Raw genomic sequence first — 25,558 nt, 5'->3', positions numbered from 1 at the left:
ATGAAAAACAAATTGTGATCAATGCTGATAGAAAGGAAGGTGGGTTATCCTATGGGTGTGGGAAGGGTATTTCCATCTTAAGTAGGGTATGTTAGGGAAACATTCAACTGAAAAAGGAACATTTGAACAAAGCCCTAGAATGAGCAATCCAGGCCCAGTACATCTGGGAGAAAAGCATTCTAGATAAAGGGAACAGAAGGTGGAGAAAGCCTAGAACTAGGAATGAGCCTAGTGTAATTAAGGGAAAAAGGGGGCAGTGTGGCTAGAGAAAAGAATGAGCAAGGGGAAGAGAAGTAAGAGATGAAGTTGGATGGGCAAGGGTGACTGTGTAGGGCCTTGGAAGGCCATATTAGGGAACTTGGATTTCACTCTGAGTGGTATGGGAGCCACTGGAGGATTTGAACAGAGGAGGTGCAAGGTGATGCTATAGTAAAAGAATGGTAAAAAGGAAGTTGCTTGAAGTAATATAAGTGACAAGTGATGATGGTTTAGGCCAAGGAGGTGAAAATGGTTGGATTTTGGATATGGTTTGAAGATAGAACCAATAGGATTTGCTGATGGGTGTGGAGCATGAAAAAAGGGAATGAATCAAAGCCACTGTAAAAATCTAGAAATTGGGTAACAAGGACCTAATCAAAAGCATTGACAGTAAGAAGGCAGACAAAAGTCAAAATTCATGGGATATTTCTTAACATTGATAGAACTGGAGGTAAAGATCTGAGAGTTTTTAACAAAGATGTTAGTCTAGATGCTGAGATCACCCAGCTATGTGTAGTAGACCATGAAGAAGACAGGTTTTCTGGAAGCCAAGGGAGGAGAACGTTTCAAGGAAGGGGTGATCACAGAGCAGGTAAAGGAAAGGGTTGAAAACTGGTCACAGGATATCCTAAATTAGGACTTTTAAAAACATGAATGAAACAGTACTGCAGGGCTTGCAAACAGCTGGCCTTCAGACCAAATATCTTGTTGTTTGCCTGAAAGGATGTTTAACAATACTTGTGCTTGAATGCCACTAGACTTGTGGTCTTCATCCTTCACAATCTTTTCACTGATCCTTTCTTTGCATATTCAGCACCTAAGGTCTGCTTATGAAGTGACTTGCTGACCACTTATGCATTTGAGTTTGTGACCTTTTGTTATGCAATGAAGTCAAGTGTTCACCTGGACAGACAAGTGATCTGACTTCCAAAAAAATCTCAGAGAGATGGGTGACCTTGAATTCACCAAGTCAAGCCTCCGGCCAGTCTAGGGCTGTCAGAATATATTTTGTGCATCGATGCCCCCAGTGGTCTTGCTTTAATCTCTCAGATTCAGAAACTGATCAGTCTCAGGGCTGATCAGACTTGGGGATGTTAATTCATGCTAAAAAATAATAACAGTGGTTAACATTTTTAAAACTTTTTTTTTTTAAGTTTATTTCTTTTTTTTTTTTTTTTTAAACCATAGTTTTTTTTTTTCAACGTTTATTTATTTTTGGGACAGAGAGAGACAGAGCATGAACGGGGGAGGGGCAGAGAGAGAGGGAGACACAGAATCGGAAACAGGCTCCAGGCTCTGAGCCATCAGCCCAGAGCCCGACGCGGGGCTCGAACTCACGGACCGCGAGATCGTGACCTGGCTGAAGTCGGACGCTTAACCGACTGCGCCACCCAGGCGCCCCAAGTTTATTTCTTTTTGAGAGAGAGCAAAAGCAGAGGAGGGACACAGAGAGAGGATGACACAGAATCTGAAGCAGGCTTCAGGCTCTGAGCTGTCAGCACAGAACCTGATGCGGGACTCCAGTTTACGAACCACGAGATCATCACTTGAGCCAAAGTTGGACACTTAACCAACTGAGCCAGTCATGCGCCCCAACAGTGGCTAACATTTTTATGGTGCTTACTATATGCCAGGTTCTGTTTTAAGTGCTTTCCATGAATTACTTCATTTAATCTTCACAATAACCCTATATAACAGCCCTTGTTTTACAAATGAAGAGAGATTGATGAATTTCTCAAGGTCACAGAGTAAATCAGTGGGAACTCAAGTAATCTGATTGTAGAGCTTACACTTTTATTTGAGGATAGACATCTCTATCATAAGAGAATGTGTATGTGTATATCAGAATACCAATTCAGTCATGTAAAATGAGGATAAGATGTTTTCACCAGGGAGGGTATTCTCTCCATATAGGCTACTATATGGAAAACCAAATTATCAAAAGTTGCTTAATGAACAGGAGTATGGGATTAGAATGAAGGAGTTGATTGTAAATGACTGCAATTTTAAATGGCATCAGGCTCTAATAAAGTTCGTAATATATCTGCCAAGCAGTTACTTGCATCTGTCAGCTTTACAGGATATCCTCTTTCCTGAGCAGTGCTTACATGGGCACTGGCCACATTTGTCTCTTAACCTTTCCTTTTTCAACATTTCTATTGTTAAACAGCCCTCCTTTCTGATAGGTACATTTCTTCTCATTGCATGTTAATGTCTTAAATTTAGTCATCTTTTACTTGGTCCTGTGTGTCTGACTTCTTCATCTCTGTTTTGGTTCATCTTCTTTTCATTTTATGGTTGAACTTTCTGAGGTCATTCCTATTTCTTGTATCTTTTTTGAAGTGTTTGGTTCCTGGGAGATACTACTTGACGGCTGATGCCATGTCCCAACCCAGATAGTAGTTACTGGATGACCTTAGCAAAAGCAATTTTAGCAGATTATTACTACTCTTGGCAAAGAGCAACGTTTCTCTATTGTAAAATGATTTTGTATTTGTTTTCTTTTGCTTTACTTTTTTAATGTGAGTTCATGGCTTAACATTACTAATTTGAATGAACTTTTTAAAAAGTAATTATTTTTGAGACAGAGAGCAAGTGAGTGTGAGCTGGAGAGGGGCAGAGAGAGAGAGAGAGAGAGAGAGATGGGGATCCAAGCAGGCTCTGCCTGTCAGCACAGAGCCTGACACGGGGTTTGAACTCACGAATTGTGAGATCATGACCTGAGCTGAAACCAGCTGAGCCACCCAGGAGCCCCCAAATGAACTTTTTTATTACTTCAACTTTCATAAATCATACCCACATTTTTGAATGGCAAGTAACCAAAGCAAGTCCCAAGAAGTGTTTAAAGGGAATCCTAAGTTAATTATCATTAAAAGGATAAAACCATGTAAAAATCAACAACAATCTATTTATAAAAGTGATAGAAAAGGGGCATCTTGGTGGCTCAGTTGACTGAGCATCCGACTTTGGCTCAGGTCATTATCTCGCATTGCAGTCCGTGGGTTCGAGCCCTGCATCAGTTTCTGTGCTGATGGTTCAAAGCCTGGAGCTTGCTTTGGATTGTGTGTCTCCCTCTTTCTCTGCCCCTACCCCATTCACGCTCTGTGTGTCTGTCTCTCTCTCTCAAAAATGAATAAACATTAAAAAAAAATGGTAGAAAAAAAGAACCTAGATTTAGAACTCATGATACTTAATATTTTACATATATTGCTATTTCTAATCCACATGCTTTAATTCATTTGATCCACATAGAAAGAACAGGTATTATTATCTTCATTTTGTAGTTTAGGAAACAGGTTAAGAGGGTAAATAACTTGTCCAAGGTGATGAAGCAGCTGAGCGAGAACCAGTCTATGTCTTGCTGCATTCAGTTTCGAACTCTCTGCCTTGCTGCCATTGCCTCTTAATGGTGGTAAATCTTACTGCATTTACTGATGCTGGATTGGGATATTGGATCCTTAAAAGGGCTTGGGTTTTGTTTTTTTCTTCTTTTAGATATTACTTGATCATGGCAATTTGAGCCTACTTTACTACAAATTCATTTTCTATGACAAAGAGTTTTTCTAAATCCTAAAACATTAAGAATGGAATGTATAAAGAATGTTAATTTTCTCACATATTTTTTTTTTTTCAACGTTTATTTATTTTTGGGACAGAGAGAGACAGAGCATGAACGGGGGAGGGGCAGAGAGAGAGAGGGAGACACAGAATCGGAAACAGGCTCCAGGCTCTGAGCCATCAGCCCAGAGCCCGACGCGGGGCTCGAACTCACAGACCGCGAGATCGTGACCTGGCTGAAGTTGGACGCTTAACCGACTGCGCCACCCAGGCGCCCCTCATATTTTTAAAAGAGTATGAAATCAGTTCAATCTTAGTAACTGTGCACATTTTTAGCTGTAGTAAACAAGAATTCTTCTATTGTATATGCATTTTAACCTTTTAAGACAATTTATTGAAAATGCATTGAGGGGTGCCAGGGTGGTTCAGTTGGTTAAGCATATGACTCTTAATCTATGCTCAGGCCATGATCTCACCACAGTTCATGAGATGGAGCCCCAAGTCGGGCTCTGTACTGACAGCCCGGAGCCCGCTTTGGGATTCTTTGTCTTCCCCTCTCTCTCTGCCCCTCCCCCACTCACATGCACACTCTGTCTCTCTCTCTCAAAATAAATAAAATTTAAAAGAAAAAAAGAAAATGCATAGAGATCAGAAGAGCAAATACCTCTTTTGCTTGAATTTTCTTTGATGACTGACAGTTGACAATAAAATGTTAGATCACTGGTTCTTGTGTCTGGGCTTTGAATTTTTCATGAAGTCTGTTCTTTGGCCCATAAAGGAGCTTGTGGGTTGGTTTATTTTCTATATCCTTGGGATACATAGGAGCCTATTTAAAAAATACGTTTTATGTAAGCAAATGAAAATACAAGTGAATAATGCATTTATGTAAGAAATACATAGTTTGGCTGTATATATATATTGTAGCAAATATATATATATTTTTGGAATACCAGATATCCAAGTATGAAAACCAATGTTTGACCAAAGCTCAGACTAAAGTTAATATCCCCACCATAGATTAAATTTCTGGAATATGTAAATAATTCTGAAATATTATCCCTCAAATTATTATTAGAAATTTTAGTGGTCTAGTTGTTGTTTTTTCTCCCTTAAGTTTAGTTATTTACTTTGAGAGCGCAAGTGAGCTGGGGAGGGCAGAGAGAGAGAATCCCAATCAGGCTTCACACTGCCAGCCCTCAGCCTGACTTGAACTCATGAACTGTGGTGAGATCATGACATGAGCCCAGATCAAGAGTCTGATGATTAACCAACTAAGCCACCCAGGGACTTCTGTTATACTCTTCTTAAAATCAATAGCTAACTTACCCTATCAATAATATTACTCAGGTTTTCCTACTTGGCTATTAGAAAATTGTTAGTTTCTTTTGTACATAAAATGGTTTTCATAATCATTAATTACACATTTTTCTCTTACATTAATGTACATTTGTACTTCATCTCATTGATAAAATTTCAATATATAACACACACAAGAAGATTCTTGTTTTAAGCTCTACCTGTAACACCTTCTAAACCTGGAAAATGAAAATTCAGATACAATAGTAAATCCAGATGACATGGCCTTTTGCATGTATATGACCTTGTTGCACTGATTAGATATAATAGTAACTAACTTAAGGATCATGTAATTTCCAGTCATGTCATATCCAGGGATCCAGAAATGGCTTGAAGCAGGCCAAGGCAGAATGGAGGAAACATGCTTTAGCTGGATACCTAGGCCAAAGACTAATTTTGGCATATCTTAAAAAAAAAATCTACTCCTACCACCCTCCCCAAAACCTGGAGCCTCATATAGGTAATCTCATATCAGTTAATTTGGCATATTTAAGATTTACAGACCGAGTAGGTGTTTTGGATATTACTGGGTTGTAGGCAGTTTTACCCAGTTCACTATAGATTCATGCAACAAGATGTTTTCAACTTTTGTTCTGATGACATGACACCTAGATTATTTTCTAGCTTTCAAATTCTTTTTTTTTTTTTTTTCAACGTTTATTTATTTTTGGGACAGAGAGAGACAGAGCATAAACGGGGAGGGGCAGAGAGAGAGGGAGACACAGAATCCGAAGCAGGCTCCAGGCTCTGAGCCATCAGCCCAGAGCCTGACACGGGGCTCGAACTCACGGACCGCGAGATTGTGACCTGGCCGAAGTCGGCCGCTTAACCGACTACGCCACCCAGGCGCCCCTCTAGCTTTCAAATTCTAAGAGTGTTTTATTTGCTGAGATTTGTTTCTGTTGAGTTTCCAGCTTCTCCAGTCTATATTGGAGAGCCTAAGTCAGAAGGATAAATTGAAAAGGAATGAGACTAAATTAATTTTAGCTTAGTGAGATACCTGAGATAGTAAATGAAATTTTAAAAAGAATAATTTTGGGGGCGCTTGGATGGCTCAGTCGGTTGAGCATCTGACTTTGGCTCAGGTCATGATATCACGACCTGTGAGTTCGAGCCCCATATGGGGCTCTTTGCTGACAGCTCAGAGCCTGGATCCTGCTTCGGATTCTGTGTCCCTCTCTCACTCTGCCCCTTTCTCGCTCATGCTCTGTCTCTCTCAAGAATAAATAAAACATTAAAAAAAAATAATTTTTATTTTTTTTTAATTTTTTTTTTCAACTTTTATTTATTTTTGGGACAGAGAGAGACAGAGCATGAACGGGGGAGGGGCAGAGAGAGAGGGAGACGCAGAATCGGAAACAGGCTCCAGGCTCCGAGCCATCAGCCCAGAGCCTGACGCGGGGCTCGAACTCACAGACCGCGAGATCGTGACCTGGCTGAAGTCGGACGTTTAACCGACTGCGCCACCCAGGCGCCCCTAAAAAAAAATAATTTTTAAAATGTAGTCTCAAAAAAACTTGTGACAAGTTAACACAGTTTTGTTTTATTCCCCTAATAGTTTGTCTCGCTTATGGCATAAAGTATGTCTGAGGAGTAATGTGGTTATCCTTCATGGTGTCAAACATACAAGCTCAAGGATATTTTTTAAAATTCTTCATTTCATAGATTAATATACAATAATACCTCTTTTATCTGGCATTGGATAGAGGCAGGGAATTTAGCATCAACAGATATTTGATTATCAGAAACTAATTTTATTAAAAATATTTTCAAAGGAACTCTTATATGGCATGCCTTCTTGTCATACTAACTAGACAGTTACTGATTTATCCTTTTCTTAGTTACTTTGGATCATCATGAACATCTAATGTCACCATAATCACTATGAACCTTAGGTATTATACTCCATTTTGTATTTCCTTGTTGTGTTCAGGAGACTTTGGAAATATGGGAGGCTTTTATACAGACTGTACCCAAGTGTTGCTTAATGATAGGATAAAGGAGAAATACCCTAAGGAACAGACTTCATATTTGGTCTACCACAGCTTCTTTTCTGCTTTTACTTGTTTGAGATAATTTTTCATTGTTATTTTCTGAAGAAAAATAAAGGAAATTTCCCCCTTGGAATCCACGCTTCTTGGGTTTATATCCTTTCCCAATTTCTATGAAAGTGCCTGTCATCTACCATACCCATTCTATTAAAAGGCATATATTTCATCGCTTCTCGGCCTTTTGGCTAAGATCAAGTGTAGTATCTGTTCTTATCAGTTTAAAAGGCATATATTTTAGGTAAATCAAAAGAGGAAAGGAAACTTCAGTTGAGGGCTACTCATCTCAATCCTTAAACAACTTTGTGATGGTAAATGAATTGATCCTATTTGCAGATGAGGTAACTGAATATTAGGGGGTAAAATAATTTGTTCAAGTTAGTATATAGGTTGTATATGACTGGGAGGCAGAATTTGAACCCATATCTTGCTGGCTCTAAAGCTTTTGTTCTTCTACCTTACTACAGTACCTTTTTAAGTAACCAGTTTTCACGTGTCACAAGTTTGGTTATTCTTGTTTAGCACTCCTGCTTTAATTTCCAGGTTCAGGTGATCTCTCTTTGCCAGAATCCTGGGTCCTCATTAAATAAGGTGGTTTTGTTTGTTTGTTTGATTGATTGATTGATTGATTGATTTGGGTGTGGGTCCTCTTTTTTTTTTTTTTTAATTTTTTTTTTTTCAACGTTTATTTATTTTTGGGACAGAGAGAGACAGAGCATGAACGGGGGAGGGGCAGAGAGAGAGGGAGACACGGAATCGGAAACAGGCTCCAGGCTCTGAGCCATCAGCCCAGAGCCCGACGCGGGGCTCGAACTCACGGACCGCGAGATCGTGATCTGGCTGAAGTCGGACGCTTAACCGACTGCGCCACCCAGGCGCCCCAAGGTCCTCTTTAATGTTAGGTGAAAATTGCTATTCTGGCAGCCAACCATCTCATTAGTATTCTACTCTATTTTCTGGATGTTGGTGCTTAGCCCCTTTTCGTTTTCATTGAACAGCAAACCCTAGTGATAACATAGCAATTTCCATTACTTCCAGCATCCTTTCTTTTCTTTCCATCTTCTGACTTTGACATGGAGGCTTTCACCTTAAGTAAGCTATTGCCTAAACTACACCATTTTTCTTTTCCAAGTCCCATCAGTGATCTTTAATCAAATTTAACAGTACTTTTCATCAGAAACCCTGGAGACTGGAAAGCAGTGGGATAATACATGCTTTTTTAAATTCTTACTGAAGTACAGTTGACAATAAAATATAATATTAGTTTCTGGTGTACAACATAGGGATTTAACAATTCTGTACATTACTCTGTGCTCCTCACAATAAGTGTCACCATCTGTCACCATAGAATGTTATTACACAACATTATTGACTATATTCCCTATGCTGTACTTTTCATCTCCGTAACTTATTTATTTTTTTAATTTTGTTAACATTTTAATTTATTTTTGAGAGAGAGAGACAGAGCATGAGCGGGAGAGGGGCAGAGAGAGAGGGAGACACAGAATCAGAAGTAGGCTCCCGGCTCTGAGGTGTCAGCACAGAGCCCTATGTGGGGCTCAAACTCACAAACCACGAGATCGTGACCTGAGCCGAAGTTGGACGCTTAACTGACTGAGCCACCCAGGCGCCCCTGTGACTTATTTATTTTATAACTGGAAGTTTATACCTTTTAGTCCCCTTCATCTATTTTGCTCATTCCCCTACCCCCCTCTACTCTAGCACCCACCAGTTCTCTGTATTTATGAATCTGTTTCTGTTTTTTGTTTGCTTGTATGTTTGTTTAATTTTTTAGATTCCACATGTAAGTGAAATCCTATGGTATTTGTCTTTGACTTATTTCATTTAGCATAATATTCTCTATGTCTGTCTGTACCTGTTGTCCCAAATGTCAAGATCTCATTCTCTTTTTATGGCTAATATTCCATGTCTTCTTTATCCATTCATCTACTGATGGACATTTAGGTTGCTTCCATATTTTGTGAATTTAAATAATGCCGCAATAAACATAGGGGTGCTTATATATTTTCAAGTTAGTGTTTTTATTTTCTTTGAATAAATACCCAGTAGTGGAATTACGGGACCATCCTCCGTACTGTTTTCCACAGTGGATGCACCAATTTACATTCCAGCTAAACTACACTGGTACTTTATCAGCTTGTCTGGGACCCTGAAATGAACAGGGAACCCCATTTTCCAGCTCTGCATGATTTGATTCTTTTTACTTCTTTTTAAAATATATATATATAATACAAAATTTGGACTAATTTTCTTTGAGCCCCTGAGAAAAATACTGTTTAATAAAAAGAAAACCCTATAGCACCTTATAACTCCAAGTCCCATATTATCAGTTGAACTGATCTAGCCTGGTGGCTGCCATTTCCTTAACAAACATTAAAATAATTTCTGTGGAACTGAAGTAGTTATATTTACTTTTGCATGTCAGAAATGCAACTTTTAGACCTTAGTTTCTCTGTATCGTCTCTTAAAATACCACTTAAACGCATGTTGAAGTTTCTTTTCCTCAACATTTTATTGTGAAAAGTTTCAAACATGCAAAGATGTTGAAGTTTGTAGTAAACACCCTCATAGCCTACCTACTAGTTGGTAAGCTTGTTAAATAATCTTCTTTACATTAGCTGATATTAAGTGGTTTGGCTATTTGCAGTTTCCTCCTGTGACCAAATGTGTTAAGAACTATGGGTCTGGCAATCAGACTGTCTTGAATTTGGGCTCTAGCTCTGTCATTTACTAGCAGAATCAGTTAAGGTCTTTGTCCCTTCTCTTCACCTGTTTATTGGGGATAATTCAGAGTTAACATGAAAATGAAGCAAATGGATCAAAAATGTCTGCAGCATAGTAATTATTCAGTAATTGTTAACTATCATACTAGTTTTTTTTTTTTTTTTTTTTTACTAACCTGATTCAAGATGTTATTTTACTTCAGAATTACTTGGTCATACACACATTTGCTGGAATTGAAGATAGTCTTAAGTAGTGAAAGAATTAGATAATAAAAAGGGTAGACTAAGAATTCCTGGAAAAAAATTTTTTTAATGTTTATTTATTTTGAGAGAGAGTGTGTGGGTAAATGTGAGCAGGGGAGGGGAGGAGCAGAGAGGGAAAGAGAGAGAATCCCAAGCAGGCTCCACGCTCAGCACGGAGCCCTATGCAGGGCTCAATCCTAGGACCATGAGATCCCAACCTAAGCTGGCATCAAGAGTTGGATGCTTAAGTGACTGAGCCACCTAGACGCCTCCTGAAAACTATTTTTAAATTATTTGTTAAAGTCACATATCCATAATCCTCTGATGGCCCCTAGTTTTTTAAAGGTTCTGTTCCAGCAGTATTTTGGACTTTAAGGGAAAAATAACAAAGTTAACTTACCCTTTTTCTTAGAAGAGGAAAAGCTGGGGGCGCCTGGGTGGCTCAGTCGGTTAAGCGGCCGACTTCAGCTCAGGTCACGATCTCGCGGTTGGTGAGTTCGAGCCCCGCGTCGGGCTCTGGGCTGATGGCTCAGAGCCTGGAGCCTGCTTCCGATTCTGTGTCTCCCTCTCTCTCTGCCCCTCCCCTGTTCATGCTCTGTCTCTCTCTGTCTCAAAAATAAATAAAACGTTAAAAAAAAATTAAAAAAAAAAAAAAAAGAGGAAAAGCTAAAATGGAATCATTTGCATTTTCTGTTTATTAATATCTAGATTTGAGAGATTAATTGCAGGACTACTGAGACAAGCTGGCACTACAGTGAATGGTGAATGTTAATGCTCTCTTTAAAGGATAGCCATTAGTTTTATTTATGTTCTCTGTTGTTTTTGTTCTGTATTTTTTTATTTCTGTCCTTATATTTATTATTTTCATTCTTCTTTTGGGTTTGCCCATTTCTGAATTCTTGAGTTGAATGTATAGTTCATTTGTTTTTAACCTTTTCATTTCCTGAAAACTGTGTTTATTTTATTTTATTTTATTTTTTTTTATTTTTTTAACGTTTATTTATTACTGAGAGAGAGACAGAGACACAGAGAATGAGCAGGGGAGGGGCAGAGAGGGGGGTAGACACAGAATCTGAAGCAGGCTCCAGGCTCCGAGCTGTCAGCTGTCAGCACAGAGCCCGATGCGGGGGCTCAAACTCAAACTGTGAGATCATGACCTGAGCCGAAGTTGGTCACTCAACCAACTGAGCCACCCAGGTGCCCCCTGAAAAATGTGTTTAAATAAAAGCATAGATCTTCTAAGAACTCCTTTTCTTCATTCAGGTCTTTTAATTAACAACTTAATGGTATACTCTGCACCAAATTTATACTGGGAGGTTTATCAGGAAGTTACATTGCTTGAATTCACGTTTCATTAATATGTTACTGATAAATTCATTACCTGAGTCAGATCATTATAATGCCTGCTTTGAAAATTTTGAGGCTGAAATGATGGGGATTATGTCTTCCTGTGATATAGAAGATTAACACATTATTCATTCACATCCTTACTACTTTTAAGGAAAATCTTGACCCCATTCAAAGGAATGACCTCAGGAATAATGAGGTGACATTTAAATATACAAATTATGGGAATATTTGTAATATTAATGGAGGATTGCCTGAAGGATAATAGTTTATTAATTTCTCAGTATTACTAATTTTCAGCTCATTTTTTCTGCCTCAGAACTGTTAGAGAATAAACATCCCCATCTGTGGTAAAATGTATGTATTTGGGTGGAGAGTGTCAAGTTATCAGATTCTCCAAATATATTCCATTCTTCTTTTGGATTCTTGCTTGATTTTTGCAGTGGCATCCTGTTTTCCTGCAACTGTTTTATTTCCCCTTTAGATCTGTTTTTTACTCCCAAAGCTATCTTTCAGAATGAAGATCTAATTATATCACCTTCTTTCCTGGAAACACTTCAGTGCTTTCTCATTTACATTAGAATAAACTCCAAATATGATCAAAGCTCTGCATGATCTAGAAGCAACCAGCCTAATTTTGAACCAACTTTCCCTTTTTCTTTATTATCCAGTGACATTGGCATTGTCTTAGTTTCTGTCTCAGTTCTACACAGAAATTTTGCTTATCTTATTATCTCTGTCTACCAGAGGTCCTTCCCCAACCCTTTATCTCTTAGGCTAACTCATCACCTCCATTCATTCATGACTTCCTCAGGGAAAGCCTTTCAGACTTCCCTGACAGATGACTTTCTCCTATTCTGTGCTCTCATAGCACTATTTACCTCCTCCATTTACTTGTATGGTTGTTATTTTATATATATTTGTGATTCTTTCATTGATGTCTATCTCCCCCATCACTAGATTAAATACTTCTTGAGAGAAGAAACCATGTCTCTTTCTGGTTTATCATTGTATCCCCACTGAGAAGGTGGTGAATAAATACATGTTAAATGAACAAATGCCCCCCCCCTTCTGTTGGGAGGACTAAAAATTCTTATATACATAAAGTTTTTGAGAATCCCTGCTCTAGATGTTGTGAATTTCATCCTTGGATTAAATCAGAATCTCAGAGGGGTTGGGTACCTGGCTGGCTCAGTCAGTAGAGCAAGCGACTCTTGGGTTGTGAGTTCAAGCCCCATGTTGGCTACAGAGATTACTTAAAAAATAAAATAAAATCTTTTAAAAAATAGGAACATCAGACAATTGCATACTTGAACAATATTACTTTGTTTCCTCATATAATTGCTTTTTTGCAATTGGATTTTGACTGCAAACCCTTGGTTCAAATTGGGGCATGCTGTAGGTGATAAACTATTGCACTGAAGATAGTGTCCATTGTGTGAAGTACTGACCATTGTACCAGCTAATAATGTCTTTATGAGCACTCAGGGGAGAAATTTTTCTGGTTTCACTCCTAGAAAAAAAGATGCCTCTCTTGAGCAACTGGTCTATATTTGTCTTAGAAGCACTGTTGTCTTGGGGCACCTGGGTGGCTTATTCGGTTAAGCTCAGCTCACGTCATATCATCAAAGGTTCGTGAGTTTGAGCCCTGGATTGGGCTCTCTGCTGTCAGCCGCAGAGCCCGCTTCAGATCCTCTGTCTCCCTCTCTCTCTGCCCCTCCCCTGCTCTCTCTGTCTCTCAAAAGTAAAAAAATAAAACACTTAAAAATTTTTTAAAAAAGATGCACCATTTTCTTGTACCTAATCCTTGTTTCCTGAAGGTCAGAGCCAAATTTGCAGCTCACATCTAAAAATGAGTCAGATTTCTGGCATACCCCTGTGTAAACTAATCTTAGTCTTAGCTTCATCTTAATCTTTGGAATTTTAACATATTTTATATTTTGATCAATAAAAGTTTCTTTAAATAGCTTTCAAGGAATAATACAATTCACCTGAGGTTTTTTTTTAAGCTATGAATCTGCTTGCTGGGTGAGAAATGAGTTCACCCTGTCTCTCCATGCTGAAAGTGAAAAAGAGGGGAAAAGTAAAAAAGTTTATTATATATTAGGAGGAATTCTAGGTTTTATGTTCTGATTGGGTCATTTAGGAACTAGAAATTCTTCCTTTTGATTTTGTTCTGCTGTCACAAAAGTATAGAGATTTCTTTATAAAGAGGTATGAGGTGGGATATGAGAGTATCTGTTAGGCTCAGAGATACAGAGTCAGCACTTTTGTATGCACCTGCTAGGAATTTGGTGGAGTTTTATCTTAGCAGTACTGCCTTAGTCCTATCGGTATAGAACAGTATGCTACATATTCACTGCTGTATGGGTTATGATCTTTGGAGGAATTGTGATCAAAGGCTTTGGTATTTAGCCTGACTGAATATCAGAGTCCTTTTGTTTTCCTTCTGTTGCAAAATGAATTTTTGTACCATCTGATGAAATAACAGCTGTGCAGAAGCATGTATGACTCTGGAGACCAAGCACTGGAATTAGAAGACTGTCAGACAAGTAAGAATAGCCATGACTATTATAAGAAGTGACTGGAAATTACTTTAGAGTGACCAGAGATTCTCTCACTTTGATTAGGAGATCAGATCTTAAAATTCAGACTTCTGAGTCTACTTTTGATAATCAAGTTGTCTTATCTTTTATTTGAATATAGATAGGTCAACTTTCCCTGTGATACTACTCCGTAGGCAGCAGGAAACATTAGCAGTAATTCATATTTTTTTCTTGGCTTACCAGCAAGAAATTTAGGACTATGCTGTTATCCACAACCACTTAGATCAATGACTTTAGTTTGTTGTAATTCTGGGGCTTTGCAGTATTATTTATCTTTATAGTCAATGTTAGTCACAAATTTTTGATAACATTTTCAAGTTACGTGACCTCTGTAGTTGAAAATAGAGCCCGAATGATTCTAGCATAAAGGGAGTGTCTGGTTTTTTTTTTTTCCTTCAGATAAATCATTGTTCCTTCAGATACTCCCACAGAAGCATAGTCTTTTGAAGGAGATGGGAAGGAAATATCTGAAATCGTCTAATTATTATATTTTTATATACAGTTATCTGTATATATAAGTTAGATTTTGATGAGGCAAATATGAATAAGGATGTTGTTGATTCAGAAAATAAAGATTAAAAGGGTCACATATGTAAAACCATAAGAGGAATTGCTCAAAAGTGAGTAAGAAAGGGATTCTTAGTTGTCTCTGGGATAGAGATAACTTACATAGAGTTAAGCAGAATTTGGAAGGATTGTCATAAGACTATGCAGGATCTTAGGCTAATTAGAATTTAAAATTTTGCCCATAAATTTGTGCAAAATCTCATTCTTGAAGGAATTTGTATTTGAGTTGAGGCTTTGACAAATTCTAAGGTTGGTCAATTAATGAAACTTGCCATGGCTATAGACAGTCAAAAAGGGATAAGCTGAGTTTCTGCAAACCAAATACATTCCACAGGCTGTAAGAACCTGTTAGATAGAGGATAAAGATAAAAACACTTCAAATGTTGTAGATATCCATCAGATTTTACCATGGTAGTTTGTAAAGAGAAACTTTTTTTCTGAAACAATTAAGATGAGTCATCTAGGATATAAATGTTCAAGGTCCAGTTTGGGGATAACCATAAAATCGTAAAAACTCAGGTGAGGTAACTCTCCCGTGGCCCTGGTATGACCAGACAGTATTTTCCTTGAGAAGAAATATCCAGTTTGGGAAGTATAAGGTAGGGAGTTAGGTCAAGGCTTTGTCAAGAGGATCATATGTAAGCTATATAGTTGAGGGAAAAGATCAGAGTAGGCATGGGCAAGCCTATAGCCAAGCAAGTTTTCTGTTAAGCACGCTGACAAATTCAGCCAGTAAAATTCAGTTTATTACTTACATAGACAACAGATCACCATGGTGTCAGCTTCTCTTGTCCATTGTCTCACTGGGTAACACTGAAACCAGATAATCACAGGCAACATGAGTGGTAGGATACCCTGTGTCTGAGGAACGGTGGCCAGACAGAAGAGTTTAGGGCAGTGGGTGAGAGAGCTTTGTAGCAGCACCTGCCACGACTGCATATATTTCCATAGTCTGGAGTATCATGAGGCATTCTGCCAGAGCTTAGGTCAGCCTGTGGTTAAGCCTGCCTATGTGGAGACATGTAAGGTTGCCAGGGTATGAGTACAGAGCAGTTCTTCTACATTATCCTTGGTGAAGGAGAAATGACAAGGCGAATTAGAACAAAAGCACGAAAAGAAGTATTACAAGCAATAGTTTCAAGTAGGTAGGAAATTTATGTTCTATTGGTCTTGGGATAAGCAGCCTACTTCTATAAAGTCATCTGCTTCTGGAATGTAAAGACATCCTGGACATCCTGACAGTCACTTGGTACCTTCTGAGAAATACCTTTTTTCTGGTGATAATATCAGCTTATCTCAGGAAGCTTGTATTTATGAGTAATATCTTTTAATATCATCCATCAGGAGTATGTGTATAGTCTTTTATTGAGGCTTTTGTGTTTCTTCCAGAAGACTCAGTTTCTGATCTGTAGCTTGTAACAGGAGCCTTTAGGCAAGCATAAAGAAAAAGCAGAAACTACCTGTGGAGGTAAGACTGGTTCAGATTAAGTTGTTTTAATAGCAACAGTATCAGAAAGGAGAAAAGTAGAATCCTTTATGAAGCAAATCGATTTATAAGGATTTAGTGAATAATTTACCTCAGAATAAGAACATATCATTGGCATTGACCAATTTCAGGGTTTTAAATTTATACCAGTGTATTATGATTTTCTCTAGTTGTCTGCAATCTAGGTAGTTAAATCTAGAGATAAAATATTTTAAAACTTGTTTTTAAAATAATAGTTTTATTGAGATAAAATTCACCTTTTTTTTTTTTTAATTTTTTTTTTTCGACATTTTTTTATTTTTTATTTTTGGGACAGAGAGAGACAGAGCATGAATGGGGGAGGGGCAGAGAGAGAGGGAGACACAGAATCGGAAACAGGCTCCAGGCTCTGAGCCATCAGCCCAGAGCCTGACGCGGGGCTCGAACTCCCGGACCGCGAGATCGTGACCTGGCTGAAGTCGGACGCTTAACCGACTGCGCCACCCAGGCGCCCCTCACCTTTTTAAAGTATATGATTCACTGGTTTTTAGGATATTCAGAGTTGTGCAGTCATACGACTATCTAATTTTAGAACTTAAAAAAAAATTTCTGGAACATTTTCATCACTCCGAAAAGAAAAACCCTATGACGGCTGACAATCACTCCTCATTCCTTCCTCCAAACTACCTGGCAATCCCTAATCTACTTTCTGTCTCTATGGATTTGCCTAAGAGATAAATTCGTTTAAAAATAATTTTGTTTGTTAACTGAACAATTATTTACATATCCATAAACATGAATATGTCTCTTCCTAAAAAGGACATAACCACTCTATTATTTTACATTAATAAAAAGTCATCCATTATAGAATTGACCTAGGTAGGAGTTTCTCTTTTTGACTTATTAATTTTTGAAAAGTAACTTGGGTTTGGTAAATAAAACAGCTTTCATAATGTCGTTGAGCTAATTCAAGATCTAGAGAATGCCAAGCACTCTTAACTATATCTACTATCTCTTCCATTTTTGATTCACAGAACTAGATTAGTATCTGATACATTAGTAAGTGCTCAATCAAGAAAGCTTTGTTTTGTTTTGGTGACAGAACTGGAATTAGAATCCGGCTGTTTTCCCATGAAGTTACCTCTTCCCATTACACCACACATGCTTTCCATTGTGTCCAAAGCTTATTTTTGTAAAACATTTGTAAACAGTTCATAGATGTGGGGATCAGTGTTCTTTATGTCCTTTTTCTATCCTATTTTTTGGAAGCATACAGGAATTCACAAGTTTAAATTTGTTATTGTGTGAATGCTGGCTAAGGAGAAGAAAGAAAAGTAAAATACCTTTCAGTGTTTTTTGTCTAATGATAGATATAAATGCCCCATATTTCACAGTTAAAGAATTTATGTAAAGTAGATCATAAATTCATATGCAGCATTTTTAGCTTAAATACTGAGGTACTTAAATAGCTCTAGTCAAAATGTTAAGCATGAATTAGTGATTTTAAGATATAAAATGATTTATGCTTTAAGGAGCTCAATTTGGAGGAGAAGGATGGTAAAAGAAAGGATGAATGCCCATAGATTTTCTTGGTGCTGTTCAAATTTGATTGTGGTATAAATATAGGCAGTATTCAATTTTTAAATGTACAACTTGATGACTTTTACACATTGATCATCACACAGATCAGTATACCGAATATTTCAACACCCCAGAAGGTTCTTTAGTACCCTCTTTTTTTTTTTTTGGTAGTTACAACCCTCCAAGAGGTAATCATAATTTTGGCTTCTGTCACCATAGGTTAGTTTTGCCTTTTCTTGAAATATGTATATAAATGGAATCACACAGTACTGTCTTGTATCTGGCTTCTTTTACTCATAATTGTGTCTATAAGATTCATCCATATTGTGTATAGCAGTGGTGAATTTGTTTTGCTTTATAGTATTACATTATATAAATAAAGCACAGTGTATTTATCCATTTACTGTTGGGTTTTTTTTTTTTTTTTTACAATTTTTTGACAGTTTTTTACTATTGTGATTAAAGCTGCTAAGAACAGAACATTCTGTGCTTATCTTTTCGTCAATATATGCACTCATTTTTCTTGGGCCTTAAGGTTTTATAGTGTTATAAAAGTTTAGAACTTTTTTTGTTAAAATAGAATGCCAAGCCTGCCTCACAAGAAAATTTCAAGTCTGCCTAAATGGATATATACCTTTTTGATTTTATAATAGAAACTGGGGAAAAAATAACATGGACTTCACAGCCAATTTTGAGTGGTATCATGTGCCTGTTCTGTAATGCAAGGGTTATGGATAGTATACATTCATTCCTTCAGTGAACAGCAGGGAACCATGCTATGTGTTAGAGATACAGCTATGAAAGACACGGTCATAGTTTACTTTCCCCAACCAATATGTTCAGGTCATTTGAACATAATGTATAGAGCACAGAGATAAAGAAATGAGAATTATTAGGGGAGTACTTAGGGTGAAGCATCTCACCTAAACCTGGGTAGTCAGTGGAAGCATCTCAGAGAAAATGACATCTGAACTGGGTCCTATAGAATGAACTGGACTTAGCCAGGTGTAGGGGCGGGAGTTGGCGTTGAGAACAGCAGTGCAATGAGAGCTTTTAAGGCAATGTTTAAAGCTTAGAGACACAAGAAATTGAAAGTAGTTGGGTAAGCAGGGACTCAATTATAAAGGGGTTTTTGGCAATATCAGGTTTTGACATCATTCTTAGGTCAGAAGGGAATCATTGGTACTGTCTTTTTTTATTATGGAAAACTTCAAACACATACAAAGAGAATAGTAAAACGAATCCTACACATCCCACAATTTGAGCAATTACCAACTCATGACAAATCTTGTTGATACCACTTTTCCCCTCCCCCAGTGAATAGTTCTGAAGCACATTTGAGACATCATATCATCATTGAAGATTTCGAGCAGGATAGTACATGGTCAGTTTTGCATTTTAGAAATCACATATCCCTAGTAACTTTTAAAGTATACTTACAATGCGTACACCATAGTTAGTTGCTTCTCATTTGCTTCCGTTATACAGACATTTGTCTTTCTGCACCACCATGTACTATTTATAGCAGTTTGCATTTTTTCAAACTGTATGGAAGCATGATTAAATGCTAAACTTACTTTTTTAAGTTTATTTGAGAGAGAAAGAGAGAGCTTGCACATACTCATGGAGAAGGGGCAGAGAAAGAGGGAGAGAGGGAATTCCAAGCAGGCTCCACTCTTGTCAACAAGGAGCCAGACATGGGGCTCAGTCCCATGAACCATGAGATCACAACCTGAGCCGAAATCAAGAGTCAAGACGCTCAACTGACTGAGTCACCCAGGCACCCCTAAACTTATTTTATATATTTATCTTCTTATGAGGATCATTGTTTAATTTGCCTTTAAAGATACTGAATATTTTTGGCTTGTATAACTATAAAAATGTCATAAACAATATAAAAGTTTGTTTTAGTTCAGTTTCCATGATAGCAAAGATACTGGTATTTGGAAAGTAGAATTCAATTTATGGTTTTACTACAAATATTTTTTTACAGATTCAGATTTAATTTATGATTCTTCTGTGGCTCAGGTTTTGCTATTTATCTACCTATTGAAATCTGTTTCTTATTGAAGTTTACTTTGATGGTGAAAATTAATATAGATTGATTTCATTTCAAAACTATTTATAGTTGTTTACACACCACTAAGTTAAAAATTCCTTCCTGTAGTAAGAATGTTTACTTCCGAAAGTATTTTAGTTTAATCTTTGGTTTAGTAGATGGTAACTACCAGTACCGCATTCATGCATTTATTCATTCATTTGGTGAAAGTCAGTGATCTTAATCCAGATCACAGGTTGGCAAATATTTGTTGCTAAAACTGGTTCTTAGATTTTTGGAAGGTTGTTCCAAAAGAAAGGGAGAATTCACAACAGAAACCATATGTGGCCTGCAGGCCTTACAGAAAAAATTTGCCACCCATGGTCTAAATGAATATAATTCAAATTACTGGATGTGCTTATTTTTCTTTTGGAAGTGTTGAAGATTCATTTTCAAATTGACATTTAAAAATAAAAATTTAATTGTCTTCTACAGAGAAGATGGTGAATTAGAAGATGGTGAAATAGATGATGCAGGATTTGAAGAAACACAAGAACAGGAAGCAAAAGAGGATGAGAAGCAGAAAAATGAGAAAGCCTATAGAAAATCAAGGAAAAAACACAAGAAAGAAAGAGAGAAGAAAAAATCCAAAAGGAGAAAACGTGAAAAACATAAGGTTAGTTGAAATCTACTTTTAATTCTTTTAGTAAATTTTTATGAAATATAAAATACTGAAAATTAGAAAGTATAAATCATTGCTTATTTTTTTATTAAAAAAATTTTTTTGATGTTTATTTTTGAGAGAGAGCATGAGTGGGGGAGGGGCAGAGAGAGAGGGAGACACAGAATTTGAAGCAGGCTCCAGGCTCTGAGCTGTCAGCACAGAGCCCGACGTGGGGCTTGAACCCACCAACCATGAGATCATGACCTGAGCCAAAGTCGGATGCTTAACCGACTGAGCCACCCAGGTGCCCCAATCATTGCTTATTTTATTATAAAACTTATTGATTAGATACTTTTATTTATGTGAGTAATACATTTTCTAAACACAAAGATTATATGAATTATCTCAAAGATTTAAAAATTAATCAAGGTAACTTTTAATGCAAGTTAAAATAAATCTTTTAAATTGATGATAAAAGGTTAAGAAAGTTTTATTCTCTACAGATATAAATTAGCAGCATTGGCATTGCCATCCATTTATTTATTTATTCATTCATATGTATTATTGTGTGCTTGCTATGGAAATCTCTGTGCTCTGTGTTAGAGTTACAGTAATGAGTGAAACAGTCTCTAACAGATTACATTAAAAGTGGAAGGAGAAGGCAATAAACAAATGAAAATATGATCAAGAAAAAAGAATAGGGTGCTGGATAGAAAATAATGTAGTTTGGGATAGGAAAGAAAGGATATCTATGCTGGTGAGAACTCAGGGAAAAGTTGGCAGCTGTAGTGGGGTAGCTTTTGAAATTCCCCCCATAAAACAGAGCAATAACGATAGCAAAATCTGGGGCACCTGGGTGGCTCAGTCGGTTAAACATCCAACTCTTGATTTTGGCTCAGGTCATTATCATGGCTTGTGAGATCAAGCCCTGCACTGGGCTCTGTGCTGGTAGTATGGAGCCTGATTGGGATTCTCTCTGTCTCTCTCTCTGTCTCTGTCTCTCTCTCTCTGTCTCTCTCTGCCCCTCCCCTGCTCGCAAGTGCGATCTTGCTCTCTCTCTCTTTCTCTCTCAAAATAAATAAATAAACATTTAAAAAAATGAAAGAAACAAGTTACCCTACAAACCTTAAAAATACAAATGGTTAAGGCCAAACTACAGACAGCAACAAGACCAGTATATTAAATCAGCAACTCTGCATACTGAAGCAGAGGGAAGGTAATACGACCTCTAGAAAACTAATTGCCATCTTATCTCAAATGGAGGGATCCCCTTGCCACTCAACATGAAAAGTCCATAGGCCAACAGGCACATGAAAAGATGTTCAATGTCGCTCCTCATCAGGGAAATACAAATCAAAACCACACTCAGATATCACCTCACGCCAGTCAGAGTGGCCAAAATGAACAAATCAGGAGACTATAGATGCTGGAGAGGATGTGGAGAAACGGGAACCCTCTTGCACTGTTGGTGGGAATGCAAATTGGTGCAGCCGCTCTGGAAAGCAGTGTGGAGGTTCCTCAGAAAATTAAAAATAGACCTACCCTGTGACCCAGCAATAGCACTGCTAGGAATTTATCCAAGGGATACAGGAGTACTGATTCATAGGGGCACTTGTACCCCAATGTTTATAGCAGCACTCTCAACAATAGCCAAATTATGGAAAGAGCCTAAATGTCCATCAACTGATGAATGGATAAAGAAATTGTGGTTTATATACACAATGGAATACTACGTGGCAATGAGAAAAAATGAAATATGGCCTTTTGTAGCAACGTGGATGGAACTGGAGCGTGTGATGCTAAGTGAAATAAGCCATACAGAGAAAGACAGATACCATATGGTTTCACTCTTATGTGGATCCTGAGAAACTTAACAGAAACCCATGGGGGAGGGGGAGGAAAAAAAAAAAAAAAGAGGTTAGAGTGGGAGAGAGCCAAAACATAAGAGACTGTTAAAAACTGAGAACAAACTGAGGGTTGATGGGGGGTGGGAGGGAGGAGAGGGTGGGTGATGGGTATTGAGGAGGGCACCTTTTGGGATGAGTACTGGGTGTTGTATGGAAACCAATTTGACAATAAATTTCATATATTAAAAAATAAATAAATAAATAAATAAATAAATAAATAAATAAAGTAATAAAGTAATAATGAACTTAAAAAAAGAAAAAAGAAAAAAGTCCATAGGCCAAACTGAGAACAGCAGCAGAAAGTGAGAGGGGGCTTTACTAGTTCCAATTCACATGTGAGTGTAAGGTGATCACATGAATTTCAATGATGCTTGAATGGTCTGGGCCTGATGAACTTCTATTACTGATCAACCAAATCCCTCTCTCGGACAGAATCCCATACTGAGAACATAACTGCTAATAGTAGAATCTAAATTAAGAGGACAAGTATATTAGGACCAGGCAAGGAAAGAAATAGATTTAAAAAAATGAGGGAAAGAAGCAAGGGAGGCATATCTCAGGGGATACATAGCCATATTTATTAATACTTCATGCAAACAACAGAACAAATAACCCTAGAGAACAAGATAAAGCCATGATCACATTCCATGTAAGTTACTATTTTAAAAAAAGGGTGAATAATGGACAGAATATTCTTCCAAAAGAGAAAGAATTCCCACAAAACATATAAGATATTTAACCTAATTTACAAAATGATAAAAAAATTAAGAAAGCAATATAAAGCTATGATCAAAAAGCATAAATACAATTTGGAGGACACATCCTTTGGTCATCTAGGCAAAAAAGACCAAGTCCCTTATTAGGAAAAGAAAATCAGATTAAAAAAAATTATTTATTTTAGAGAGAAAGCCCAAGCAGTTGAGGGGACAGAGAGAGAGAGAGAAAGAATCTTAAGCAGGCTCCATGCTCAGCGAGGAGCCCAACGTGGGACTTGATACCACGACCCTGGGATCATGACCTGAGCTGAAATCAAGAGTCAGATGCTCAACTGACTGAGCCACCCAGGTGCCCCTAAGAAAATCAGATTTATATAGAAATTTTTGATATCAGTATTTTATGCCAAAAGATGATGGAATGCCATATTTAAATAAGAATTGGTTTCAAGAATTTTATATCCAGCTAAATACTGACCTTCAGATATATAGTCCTCAGAAGAACTATATATGGTAGAACTTAGGAAGTATTGTTATCATGAGCCTTCCTACAGACTCTACTAGAGAGCAAGTTTAGATAACCAAAATGACTAGTTGAAAGAGAGGGATCTATATACATGCATATATTTCCTTATAAAATTAAGACTAAATGATGGACATAAGAGCAGTATATTATGTATCTGTACATTACAACTATAAAAAAATATCAGGAAAAGCAGAAGAGTATATGGCAAGAAGAATAAGGTTACTGATTGCCTTATAGTTATTAACAGAGAGTAAAAGGATGTTGCTTCAAATTATTATCCTGGGAATAAAAGAAAGGAGAAGAGGTTACTGCCAAACTTCAGTATTGGTCCTGTTGGTAAAGAAACAGTATGTGCACCTGGGTGGCACAGTTGGTTAAGCATCTAGCTCTTGATCTCGGCTTAGGTCATGATCTCACAGTTCCTGAGTTCTGCTCTGATGGCACAGAGCCTGCTTGGGATTCTGTCTGTCCTTCTCTCTGCCCCTCCCCTGTGTGTGTGCTTGCTCTCTCTCAATAAATAAACTTAAAAAAAAAAAAAAAAAAGAAACTGTATGCAAAGGGACAGGAAGTAAGGTTATTGGGAAAAGGCTGTATGAAAAAAATAATTGAGACAAAAATATAAACTTTTCTAAATACCCCAACAATGCAAAATCCAACTCTGTGTACAAGAAAAAGATTTAAAAAAATTTTTTTTTTCAACGTTTATTTATTTTTGGGACAGAGAGAGACAGAGCATGAATGGGGGAGGGGCAGAGAGAGAGGGAGACAGAGAATTGGAAACAGGCTCCAGGCTCTGAGCCACCAGCCCAGAGCCTGACGCAGGGCTCGAACTCACGAACCGCGAGATCGTGACCTGGCTGAAGTCGGACGCTTAACCGACTGCGCCACCCAGGCGCCCCAAGAAAAAGATTTTAAAAAAGGGTAAAGACATGCGAGGCAAATGCAAAGAAAGAGAAGGCAGAAGTCATACTGTTGATATCTGAGATAGTCAAATTTAGGTCAAAAAGAATTGAAAGAAACAAAGAAGAACATTTTATGATGATAAAGTTTACAACTCATAATGAAATATAAGTTATTAATATTTTATATCCCCCCAAAAAGCAACTTCTGAAAAGCAGGAACTATGGGAGCTACAAGAAGAAATAGGAATATAGTAATAACAGGAGATACACCAATATGCCTTTCTTAGATCAATCAAGTGGATGAAAAGGTGGTAAGGATGTTAAAGAGAGATTATAAATAAGTTGTAAGCTCTGAATCCTGAGAACACATCATCCTCTCATTCTATGGCCACATAGTATGCCTTATAAGCTCCAATTACTTTGATAGAGTGGAAATGTTACAAAGAGCAACATCAAACCACAATACAATAAAACTAGACATTACTGATAAAGTCAAAACAAATGCCTTTTTACTTAATAATTCAAATACCTACTATAAATAGCTTGTGGAATATAGGGAAAACAGATTAAAACTGTGGAATTTCATGAAAATAATGAGAACTCTTGATATGTAAGTACTAGTGGAATATGTCTAAAGCAGTTATCAGGAGAAAATTATAGTATTATAGTATTAAAGGCTAGAAAAGTGGCAAATCAAAACAAAAGAAACAAAAAGAAGGACTTTTGATAAAGTTACAAGCAGAACTTAATGAATTAGAATGAAAAGTCAGTAGTTACGAAAAAAAGATCAACAATATATGTATAAATCTTCGGCCAGACTAATCTAGAAAAAAGAGGGGATTGCCTGGCTGGCTCAGTCGTGGAGCATGCAACTCTTGATCTCAGAATCTGAGTTCAAGCCTCACATTGTGCATAGAGCTTTCCTAAGAAAAAAGAGAATGAAAAGAAAAAAGGGAAAAGCAAAACTAAAACTCACTCTGTTGAAGCTAAGAACTTTCAAAACTAACAAGTTTCATCTCCTTTTTAACAGCCTTT

General features: G+C 37.4%; 1 protein-coding gene and 1 pseudogene across 3 annotated transcripts in view; both read left to right on the top strand.

Moving 5' to 3' along the window:
- The window catches only part of ZC3H6 (zinc finger CCCH-type containing 6), a 71,778-nt gene that overhangs the window by 5,539 nt on the left and 40,681 nt on the right, over positions 1 to 25,558 (top strand). For 2 of the 3 annotated variants that reach the window (XM_045446864.1, XM_045446865.1), the window contains exon 2: positions 20,307 to 20,487. In XM_045446864.1, coding sequence (XP_045302820.1) covers positions 20,307 to 20,487 — 181 coding nt within the window. Of the gene's footprint in view, positions 1 to 16,116; positions 16,196 to 20,306; positions 20,488 to 25,558 lie in introns of all 3 variants that reach the window. The other variant, XM_045446866.1, reaches the window with a different exon arrangement.
- Positions 7,389 to 7,506, top strand: LOC123581805 (annotated as a pseudogene).

This window comes from Leopardus geoffroyi, chromosome A3 (assembly GCF_018350155.1).
Source record: "Leopardus geoffroyi isolate Oge1 chromosome A3, O.geoffroyi_Oge1_pat1.0, whole genome shotgun sequence".
Taxonomy (NCBI): Eukaryota; Metazoa; Chordata; class Mammalia; order Carnivora; family Felidae; genus Leopardus; species Leopardus geoffroyi.
The sequence above is the reverse complement of the archived record's forward strand: the minus strand, read 5'-3'. Positions and strand labels throughout refer to the sequence as shown.